This window comes from Mastomys coucha, unplaced genomic scaffold (genome assembly GCF_008632895.1).
Source record: "Mastomys coucha isolate ucsf_1 unplaced genomic scaffold, UCSF_Mcou_1 pScaffold23, whole genome shotgun sequence".
NCBI classification, from domain to species: domain Eukaryota; kingdom Metazoa; phylum Chordata; class Mammalia; order Rodentia; family Muridae; genus Mastomys; species Mastomys coucha.
The window spans coordinates 12,281,927-12,293,989 of NW_022196906.1; the positions used below are offsets into that span (position 1 = coordinate 12,281,927).

The window sequence follows — 12,063 nt, forward strand, 5'->3', positions numbered from 1 at the left end:
TCTCTCTCTCTCTCTCTCTCTCTCTCTCTGTGTGTGTGTGTGTGTGTAAGATGAGAACTTATGATTGAAAGGCATGGTTTCTCAATTAAAGTATCCATCAATGAATGGATGGTTAATGCCACAGAAAGAGAATGATTTCTCATTTGTGCCAACTTAAGGACATTTCTTGCAAATAGTTGCAGACTAGGTGTGATTTAATAGAAGTTGGAAATAGACAAGATGACTAGAGGCTTGGGCAAGGGAAGAGGCTAGAGAAAGATTTATACTAGTCTTCAGTTTCAGCTATGTGGCACAAGAAACTCTGGTATTGCTACACTAAGGGTGACTAGATAATGACATTGAACTATAAACTTCTGTAACAGGAAAGGATTTTAAAGGATGTTTATTTTTACTCTGAAATGATAGACAGGGAGCTGGATATGTTTAGTGTCATTTAAACATTGCCCAGTGCAAAAATGAATAGAAACATGTTCTCCCTAGAACATGCTAGCAACATATTTTGTTTCCATGGGTCACTTAAAATTACATTTATAAAAACATTAAATATACAAAAGTTTTGTTACACAACATGAACTAACTAGTACCCTCGGAGCTCCCAGGGTCTCAACCACCAACCAAGGACTGCACATAGAGGGGTCTGATTGTTCAAGCAGCATGTGTATGGTAGAGGATTGCAAAATCGATCATCAATAGGAGGAGAGGACCTTGGCCCTGTGAAGGTTCTATGCCCCAGTGTAGGGGAATGCCAGGGCCAGAAAGTGGGAGAGGGCGGGGTGGCAGGCATGGGGAGGGGGGAGGCAACAGGGGTTTGTTTTTGTTTGTTTTTTTGTTTTTTGGAGGGGAAACTGGGAAAGGAGAAATTCGCATGTAAATAAAGAAAATATCTAAAATATAAAAAAAAAAAAAAGAAAAAGAAAAAAAAAAGTTTTGTTACAAGGTAAAGTTCTGAAGATTATTGTGAAACATGATGGCTAGAGTTAATATGTATGTATAATTGATACTTTAGCATATATAAATTGTACAAAGAAAATGGATTCAGTCACGTATTTCTATACATGCATAAATATGTATGATCATATTAATTCTTAGTTTCTTATCTCCCTCCCTCTTCCCACTTTCTCTTTTTCATTTCTTATCAGTATATGCTTATTTTTTTGATAGAGGATGCTTGGTTTGGTTTTATTAAGACAAAAGTTTCACTCTGTCTTCTAGGTTGGCCTGGAGCATACTATGTAGCCCAAGCTGGTCTTATACTAATGATGACCTCCCTGCTTCAGGTTCCTGAGTACTGGGAGTATAAGTATTAGTCACTGGGCCCAGTTCTGAGAGGGAATTTTAAATGTTCTCCCTGTCATTTCAGTCTCTGTTTCTCTCTTTTAGTTACTATTTGCAGGGATGTGTGTGTTAACTAACTTGATTATGGTAAGTCATTTCACAAGCTATGAGTATACCAAATGATCACTGAGATCATTTTAGTGCATACACTGTTATTTTTCACTTAAATCTCAACAAGGCAGGGGGTAAAAGCAAAGGAATAATCAACTTTAAAATTGATGACATCAGTTTTGTCAATAAATTTCTTGCTATTTATTTGCCCTCCTTGTGACAGCTTATGGAGGGGTATTATTCTACAACCAACATATGAGCTAACTTTGCTTTATAGAGAGAAGGGTCTAGAATAAGGTCATGAAATATTCATTGCAAACACAGGTTTAGAAAACCAATAATTTTTGATGGTGGCTCTTAGTCTATAAGAGAAGCCATTGTTTTACAACCAACATATGGTCTAACTGTGTTTTATAGAGATAAGGAGTTAGAATAAGGTCATAAAATATTCATTGCAATGCAGGTTTAGGGCATCTAATCACTGTTGATGATGGTTTTCTTAGTTCTTAAGGTAAGGCCTGCCATTCTTACATAAAGCATTTGAATTGTATACTTACTTTCTATCCACCCATGGAAACAACATATTGCAATATCTCATCTTGCTGTTTCTCAAGATGACCTCAAACTGATTGGTTCAAATAATCTTCCTGCCCCATCTTTCCAAATATTAAGGACTAAAAGTGCATAAAATAATCTTTAGCTACATATTTAGCATTTATTGATGATTTCTCTGATTCACTCCAATAAAGTAGATTTGATTCACAGTTTGTTTTACTGCAGCCATACCCCAGCTTATGTTTCTAACTCCTTCCCTCCTGAATGGTTGGAGATATGGGCAGAAGCTGTTGTTTTTCCCCCTGAATGTAGTGAAGGGAGGTTTGGTACTGGATCACTCACCACTAGAGGTAGTTCCTGCAGTCTGATGGGTATAACCTGGAAGATAGGGAGGAGAGATACTGGTGAGGCATTGTAAGAATAGCTTAGCAACCAGGGACCCCACCTGTGTCAAGTTACAAACATTCCTTTCCGGACTCCACCATCACAATTTCTTACTAGCTTACCAGCCACCACCTGTTAATTACCATTTGTGGGCAAACATATCTGTGAACTAGAGGTGGTGTACCAATCCAGCCCAAACTATTTTTAGATGTATGGGTGTACTTTTAGGAAAAATGTTCTATTTACCACCTTATGCCTATACATGAATGTACATGAACATGATTGAAATAAAATTCATCACTGGAAAGTACAGGCACAGTAAACAAAAGTTTATATGACCTACATATAACAGTCAAAGCAGGAAGCCAGCTGCAATCCACTCCTAGCAAACAATTTGTCTTACGCAAGGATCTGCAGAAAGGAGCCTTGAGACAGTGACTCAAGGCTCTTGATCAAATCTAACTTCAGCTTACTGTTTCTTTTCAGTTTATCTGGTCTGAATATTTTGCTTGGTTTTTGAATTAAAACTTCTGCTACCAAATTGTCACTTAAATATTTGTGCTTTTTAGTTCTTTGAAGAAATTCCAAGGACCTGGATATACTAAGATCAGACAGTTAACACCAGTAACTTTGGCAGGTATAGAAGAAAATTAAAGAATGCTTGAAAACACTCCACAGCAAACCACAGACCACACTAACCATTGACATAGATACTATTCTGGTCCAACATGTAGCTGCCCAGCTGGGTGAGTCCTTGGGTCAGCTGGGTCAGCTTTGTATACAGCTCCTGCGTATCAAGCTCAGGATGGTCAGGGTTATGGTGGTAGGAGCAAATAGCATTCACCCCAGTGGCTGTTCCATTCTTCTTAGGCCTGAAGAGAAAGGGATATACAGACATTATAGGGAGATCCTAACAGAGATAAATGTCCTGAAGAAGAAGGATGAACTAAGAGAGTCACAATAAGGGATGGCCATTCCTAAAAAGTCAAATTACCTGAGGGAAGCCAGTCTGCAATTTGAATAGAGGGATTCATTCTGGACCAAGGGTCTTATCTGGAAAGAAAAAGGAAGGGAAGACATGATGGAAGAGGGAATAGGTCTTATTAAACTCAGTGATATCAGTATAAGCATCTTACCAGGTGTTGTAAGATCCTTTCAGTGGAATTGAATGTGGCTGAGCCAGTACTCATGTCTGCTGAGTATGGGAGGTTGGAGATGGTGAAATTGAGTGTGAAAGTCTTCAAATGCCCCATAGCTATAGGAAGAGAAATAACCACAGTTATAGTTTACCTGGGATTATTTTGAACTCTTACAGCTATCAAGTCATCTTCTTTCCCATTGCACGACCACTTACAATGTTCCCATTCAGGACAGAACCTGAACAGCTCCTCATCTCCATGTCACACCAAGTATCTTTTCTGAATGTTCTTCATGTGTATTCTCTCTGCTTCACAATCACATTTAGGAATTATCCTCTCTTTTCAATGCTAACACCCTAGATACTTATAGATGTTTTGCCTAAAGGATGTTATCTATGTATACAAGTAGAAAAATCTTCATAGAATAGAAATCTCACTAAAACTGCTTGAACTCTAGGATTACTCATTATTCTTTTGAACTTACAATATCAAATTCATTTATTTTACTGTGGTTTTGTTTTACACACACACACACACACATATATATATATGATACTAAATGTCTTCCTTGTTTTCTCTCAATTTTATATATTGAGGCAGGGTATCTTATTGAAACTAGAGTATACACTATTGACAAGACTAGCTTGTCAGCTTTGACAAGGGCCCTCTTTCTTATCTTTCCAAATTCTGGGATTACAGATTGGCTATCATGTTGGGATGTTATCTCTCTTCGTCATGTTAGTATGGGAAGCACTTTAACCCCTGAGCAATCTCCACAGTCCCTAGATGAATCTTCTTGTTTAGCATTCAAACTCCCTTTCAATCTGTTTTCTAGTGACCTTCATTCCACAACTACCAGCATGTCCCCGTGAGTCCTGAATGAGACATACAAAATCTATACTGGGAACTCAAGCTTTCTTATTTCAGTTTCTTGATTCTACCAACACATTTTGTCACTGTGGTCCACTGAGCCCTCACTGATAGAGTACTCCTAGCAAATACTCTATGACTTATTTATCTGAGTTACTCCTACTCACCTTGAGATGCTTGGTTCAGGTGGAACTTTCTCCAGAACGTCATTCCCTTTTGATATTGTGCTATGTGACTCTTCTCCCACTAAAATCCCTCCTCACACTGTAACTGTTAAGTCAGAGTCTGGTGCTTGCACCGAGGGCATCATCTGATTTAATTGCTAGACAATTTTTATTATTATAATGGAGTTGACTCTAGGATATCCTAGTTTTTATCTGTCATGTGGCAGTTAGGTAGTGAAGATATGGAATGGAAATCTTATCTAGGATAACAAAAAGAGCTTCAACATACCCATTGTGGGTTCTCCCTTCACAAATGTTGATGAAGAAGGCAAGGTGGTGGTAGTTGACTCTGTAGGAGCTGAGGAAAGATTATTATCAAGATGGATAGAGACTTCATGTAATTGGAGAACCTTCCATCAGTGCTCCAGCCATGAAAACCATTTTCAGGTGGATCATATATAAGAGTAAAGGAAAGAGTGAGTGCCTGAAGTAAGGGGGAACAAGTCTTTGAATAAAAGTCATTCAAGATAGTGACAATGAGTAGCAGGAGAGGATAAGCAAATGGAATAGATAAATGGGAAGTAAAAAAATGTAGAAGAGATAAATGAATGAGTAGAAGGATGATAGACAAGTGGATAATCAAAACAAATTCAAGAATAAAAATAGAATGGTGGGAAGGAGATAAGATCTAAGGAAGAATAGGTAAATATGTGAACATGATGATAGATGGGCATATGGATATATATATGTACATATATATACATATGTATGTGTGTGTGTGTGTGATAGATGAAAGGAGGATGGCTGTGGGTGGATATATGGATAGCTTGATGGATGGATGGATTGATGGATGGATGAATGGATATAGAGAATAAGGAAGGTTGAGGGGTACAAATACCAAGAAGATAACTGGACATAGAATGTAAATAGATAGATAAACTGACAGCTTTATAGATAAATGGTTAAACTTGTGGGTTGGGGGTATATACATATGAATGGGTGCATAGATGAATGGATAAGATGATAGGTGAATGGATGGATGGGTAGACAGATATCCAGGAGAAGAAAAGACAGAAAGGAATAATTCCAAGGAGGCATACAGACAGAAGAAGTCAGATTGTAGATGGATGGACAAATTGACAGTGTATAAATGGGTGGTTATTTTTCTAGCTGGCTGGTTAGTTAGCTGTGTCTTGTGTTAGTAGATAGAGAAAGCAAAGAATTAATTAATGAAGGATAAGTAGGCAAATAGATAGAAATATTGGTAGATGGATACAGGAAGTGAAAATGGATTATAAGATAAACAATGGATGGAAAAAAACAAAAGGGATGAATGTAATACCTGAAAATGAACAAGGAAATGAATAGGAGGATAGACAAGTAGATCAATGGATGGATGGGTAGCTGGATGGAAATATAGTGTCTGAAGATGAATGAGTAGAGAATAATAATAAAAAATAATAGCTAGAAAGATAGAAGAATGGACTATTGAAAAAAAGAATGTAAAATTTTTACCAAACCACTTAAGTAGCCATCAGGATTTTCAACTTGTAATGTAGCTCCTACTAGGGGAAAGTTATTTGTATAACAAGACATAAACTACAGTTTTTATCTTAACTCAGCCCCATAATTCTACAGACAAAGCTTGCATAGACATCTTTCTTCAGCCAAGAGGAGTGGAAAAAAATCAGGAATCTAGCACTTGGGATGAAATTCCAAGAGGCCAAGGACAGTGAATTTTCTTCCACTAATCTTTGGTCCACTCAAGAGATTAGCTTGTACTTAGAGAAGTTTCTTTTAGAATTGAAGAGAACTGTATGGATCAACACCTAGATAGGACAAATAGATACATACCTGTATAAAGTTCTTCTACACCATGTTCTTTAAAACCTATAACACAAAAGGCACTCATAAGGGGAAGGAACAAAATGGTCCAACACACCATGCCTTGGTATGTGTAGGACAAATTCTGATGCTTGTCTTTGCATATACTTATTCAGCATCTAATCCTGTCCTAAGATCTGACATAAATTTCATCATGAAGAATTTATTGCCATTTCAGGAGATCCAATATTTTCTTACCACCTTCAAAGCACCTTCTCAACAAGAAGCTCTCCTAAGATCTATTATTATGCCTCACTGTCCATTTTATGTACCCTATCATCCTCCCTTCTATTCTCCCTCTATCTACTCATTTATTGATGTTTATTGAGTACTTTCTGAATGATGTTACTCCATTTCCATTTGAATAGTAAAATACTAAAACAAGTCTGTACCTCACTATAGCTTACATTGGGACAAAATGCATATGTAACTTATTTGCCTCTAGTACCAAGCTTAATACTTGGCTTAGATGCTTGGTACTGTTGAGCAGACAACATAATGAAGCATATAAATTGTGTCCTTTATGAAGGATAATATTCTATATTTATTCTGTGATTTCCAAAAATACAGTGACTGAATGAAAACTCAAATAACCAAAACTCTGATTAGAAATAAACTTGTTGCCAGGTGGTGGTGGTGCAAGCCTTTAATCCCAGCACTTGGGAGGCAGAGGCAGGTGGATTTCTGAGTTCGAGGCCAGCCTGGTCTACAGAATGAGTTTCAGGACAGCCAGGGATATACAGAGAAACCCTGTCTCGCAAAAACCTTAAAAAAAAGAAAGAAAGAAAAAAGAAAGAAAGAAATGAACTTGTGGGAAATTCACTTTTCCCTGTCTTTAATCCTTACTGTTAAAATGAGGGTTATAGAGAAAAAGATAAGCAATCAAACAATTTGGATTATAGGACAGATAAATTAGGAATTAAACTGGAAGCCCATATATTGCTGACTGGTAAAGATGATATGTAGGCTTGTGGGAGAGAAAAAAAAAACCTAATTAATTTTAGAGGGTCAGCAAATTGAATAGAGATATGTAGCAATGAGTGATGGGCAACTTGGGGTAGCCACCAGAAAGTCCCAGGTGCCAGAAAAACAAGAGGCTCCTAAGACCCATCAGAAATGACATTAACTGAAATACCTAACAAAGGGGAAAGAGAAGCTGTAGAGACCATATTCAGAGGTTAGGCACAGTACTTAGTTGAGGGATGGGGCCACCTACCCATCTCCAAAATTTTAACCCAGAATTGCTCCTGTCTAAAAGGAAATACAGGGACAAAGAGTGGAACAGAGACTGAAGGAAAGGCAGTCACCTGGGGATCCATCCCATATGCAGCCACCAAGCCCAGACACTATTGCTGACGCCAAGAAGTGCTTGCTGACAGGAGCCTGATATAGTTGGCTCCTGAGAGGCTCTGCCAGACCCTGAGCAATACAGACACGGATCTTGTAGCCATCCACGGGATTGAGCGTGGGGACCCCAATGGAGAAGTTATGGGAAAGACTGAAGGAGCTGAAGTGATTTGCAACCCCACAAGAACAACAACAATATCAACAAACCAGATCCCCCAAAACTCCCAAGGACTAAACCACCAACCAAGGAGTATACATGGAGGGACCCAGGGCTCCAGCTGCATATGTAGCAGAGAATGGCCTTATTTAGCATCCATGGGAGGGGAGGCCCTTGGTCCTGTGAAGGCTCGAGGCCCCATTGTAGGGGAATGCTAGGGTGGTGAGGTAGGAGTGGGTGGGTAGGTGGGGGGATCAACCTCATAAAAGCAGGAGGTGGGGCATGAGATAGGGAGGTTGTGGAGTGGAAACTGGGGAAGGAGATAACACCTGAAATGTAAATAAATAAAATAATCAATAAAAAAGGAAAAAAATGTAACAATAATTAACAATAATTAATAATTGGACCTTGTGTATTACAATACCAAGTGGCCAGTAAGATGTGCTTACTAGTGCAGTTATCACATGACTGTTATGGGTAACCAACTGATTTCAGAATGGTTTTGGGTTTGTTTTAATTCACGTACTATAAACCTCCTTAAAATATCTATGGTTGGGAGGGTCATAAACACAATAGGGAACATTGTTGTTCGTAACAAGAGGCTTTCATAAGATCGATGGTACATACGACATGGAATCAAACTTCCACTTTCAGCCTGGATCATACAAGCTTTGCTTTGTATTAAAATAGTTTCACCTGTGATCATACAAGATTTTCTTTGTATTAAGAGATAGTTCAGATAAAAAATTTCAGACTCTATGTATTGAGAATAACTGAATGCTAAGTGATCAGTTATAAAGAGGACATTTGTACTAGCTCATCTGAAGCTCAGGGAAATTTTCATGTAAAAGAAAGTATATAACATAAAGAATGCCTGAGAATATCCTGTAACAAAACACAGAGCACACTCACCATTGATATATAGACTATCCTTCTCTAGTGAGTAGTTGCCCAGCTGGGTGATTCCATGAGTTAGATTGTTAATCTCTAAGTACAGCCATTGGATGTCCATCTCAGGATGTGCAGGGTCATGGTGGTAGGTGCAGGTGACATCCACACCAGTGGCTGTTCCATTCTTCCTAGACCTAGAAAGAGAGGAGCCTAGAGATTTTAGAAAAGTTATAATGCAGATCATAACTAGATGGGAGGCAAAGGAATAAAAATGGTAGCAACAATCAGTGGTAATTCCTAGCAAGTGAACAGAAAATGAACTCACCTAAGGGAATCCAGTCTGCAACTTGAATTGTAGGAGCCATTCTGGAACAAGTGACCAAGCTATGGAGAATGAAGGAGGAGGGAAAGGGAAACAGGTGTTGGAAAAAGGGGTCATATGAGATTTATATTCCCTAGACTCCTATGATAAGGTTCTTACCAGGTGCTTCACAATGCTTTCAGGTGAGCTAAACATAGCTGAGCCATTACTCATATTTGATGAATATGGAAGGTTGGATATGGTGAAGTTGATTGTAAGAATCTTTAGATAGTGACCTATAGTTGTGGTAAGAAGAGATGTAGGAAGAACTGAGAATTTGTATGATACCAGAGTAAAATCCTATTCTCTTCATCTTATTTTCGTTTCCAGAACCACCATGTCCCAGAGTGTCCAATCAGGTCGGAACCTACACAGCTTCTAAACTCCATACCACACAAACATCCTTTTCTGAATCTTCTTCACAATAATTCTCTTTTCCACTACAGCTTAGGTCTGACCTTCTTATGACCAGGATATTTTTCCTGCAGACTCATTGTCTAAAAATGTTCTCTACACTTAGTGCTAGGGGAGTATTTCTAGAATTAAATCTCTCATAGGATAGTTTATAGTTCACTATTACCAATATTTCTATGTGTACTTTCAGTGTCAAGTACAACTTAAAATTTTGGCACTTGAGGTTAATACTGGTTGTCAAGTAGTCACCCTTGGGAAGAATTGAAGGATTTCTTCCATCAGATTGGCCTGTGGAGATAGCTATGAGGGCAATTTCCTGATTGCTGTTTGATGTAGAAGACCCAATCAACTATAGGTAGCACTGACACTAGGCATGTGGGCTTGGATTATAAAATAAATATAACTGATATGAGTATGTAAGCAAGGCAATAAGCAATCTTCTCCCATGATCTGCTTTAGGTTCTCTCTAGGTTTCTGCTCTGAGTTCCTACTTAGTTTTCCTTAAGTATAGACTGTGACATAAAGTGCATGTTGAAATAAATTCATACTTCCACAAGTAGCTTTTAGAATAGGTTTATCACAGCAACAGAACACAAACTAAAACAATATTCAAGTCCTCTTCTGCTGACTTCCAGTCTCATTTACTCATGAGCCTATCACTCTGACCAAGTTAGTGCTGAGCATGACATATAAAGGCTATATCAGGAGTTGAGCATTATGATTCCCTTAAATAAAATTCCTCCCTATTCTGTCTATTCTTTACATTGTTGGTGGTTACTGAACCCTCATATTGAAATCTTCACTTCCAAGAATACATCATGTCTTATTTATTTGTATCACTCCTATTCATCCTTTAGAGAAGCAGTTTAGGAGGAATTTTTATCAGAAAACCTTCCCCTTTCTACATTATATAGTAGCCTGTCACCACATTCACAAACATTCAAAGTATTGTAGTGGTCTATTTGTTTCAAAAGCTTGTTGGTTACATATAGGCAAGTATTTGATTGAATTGTTAGTCTAATCTTTGTGCGTGTAAAGATGACACTGAGACTAAGATCTTCATATCCTAGTTTCTTAGCTCTATCTGAAAGTCAGATGGTGAAAATGTGAAACAGGGGATCTAATCAAAAGTAGGCAGGCAGTGGGATCCTGAGATACCTGTGGTAGGTTCTGTCTGCAAAGACGTAGATGGAGAAGGTTGCATAGTGGTGGCTGGTTCAGGAGCTGTGGAAAGGATTGTTATTGCTGAACGTTACATGCTCCACTTATCTGCAATTGTTCCTACTCATTCTAAGAGATTTGGTTCAGAGTGGATTTTTCCCAGAAAGCCTCCCCCTTTCTAAGAAACTTTGGTCAAAGGCAGAAACACCATTCACAGGTCAACTACGAACAAGACTGAAGAGCGATTGTGTGAGTAGAAGTGTGAGCAAGTCTATGAGTGGAATCAATGCAAATAGTGAGATTAGAAATCAGCAGAAAGAATGAGCAAAGAACACAGATTAGGAAAATAGAAAATATAAAGGATAAACAGATGAAGGCAAGGAAGGATATATATAAAGGGAGAGCCAAAACAGAATTGAAGAAGAATCAAATCAAAGAGAAATTGGAGAGGTAGAAGAAAAGAGAGAAGAAATTAAATTATATATCTTTCCTTGCATTTATCTAACCATCCATCTATCTACCCTCCTATCCATCTATCAGTTCTTATGTCCACTCTTTTATATTTCATTTGTTTCTTCTGTCTCTGCCTCCTTTATTCATGATTATATTAATTCACTTATACATTATTCATTGATAAACCCATATCACTGTGCATTTGTCAGTTCATACTTTCTTTTTACTTTATCCACGGATACATACACCCTCCTGTCCTTACATCTGTGACACATCTATCTATATATCCATATATTCATCACATATGATCATTTACTCATCTATTAGCTACTATGTCCTTCCAGCCATTTGTAAGCCTATTTCTTTTGTCTGCTTGCCTGCATAGCATTCATTTTTATCTTTGTTTATTATAAATTCACTTACCAATCCATTGATGTATCTATGCATACAGTGCCTGTCTGCTCATCTATAACCCTATCCATCTATTCAATACTTTCATCTATCCATTCATATATCTATGCTATAATCTCCCTATTGAATCATGCACACACACACACACACACACACACACACACACACATACACACATACACACATACACACAAACACAAACACACATGTTTATCCATCATCACATTCAGTAAAAATTGTGGGATGGCTCTAAATATAGAATTCTCACAAAATTAACTACAAGTTAATTTGTAATTTATTACAGTTTTGTAATAAGTTCAATATCCTTAGTTGTCCGGGAGAAAATTAAAACTTCATTAAACTTTCATCTTACCCCTACCAAAATGGCTAAGATCCAGAAAACTAAAAATGAAACCAAACCTGTTGGGAACCATGAGAGCCCTGAGATAAATATCCTGCCCCAGCTAATTGAGAACCCGGAGATTA

General features: G+C 37.8%; 1 protein-coding gene across 1 annotated transcript in view; it reads right to left on the reverse strand.

The window, feature by feature from the left end:
- Muc16 (mucin 16, cell surface associated) overlaps window positions 1-12,063 on the reverse strand; it is a 183,222-nt gene that overhangs the window by 12,194 nt on the left and 158,965 nt on the right. The window contains exons 70-79 of the mRNA XM_031344149.1: window positions 10,711-10,776; window positions 9,259-9,374; window positions 9,103-9,161; window positions 8,799-8,971; window positions 6,353-6,388; window positions 4,788-4,856; window positions 3,462-3,580; window positions 3,320-3,378; window positions 3,025-3,197; window positions 2,284-2,319 (exon numbers count right to left, since the gene is read on the reverse strand). Coding sequence (XP_031200009.1) covers window positions 2,284-2,319; window positions 3,025-3,197; window positions 3,320-3,378; window positions 3,462-3,580; window positions 4,788-4,856; window positions 6,353-6,388; window positions 8,799-8,971; window positions 9,103-9,161; window positions 9,259-9,374; window positions 10,711-10,776 — 906 coding nt within the window. The remainder of the gene's footprint in view (window positions 1-2,283; window positions 2,320-3,024; window positions 3,198-3,319; window positions 3,379-3,461; window positions 3,581-4,787; window positions 4,857-6,352; window positions 6,389-8,798; window positions 8,972-9,102; window positions 9,162-9,258; window positions 9,375-10,710; window positions 10,777-12,063) is intronic.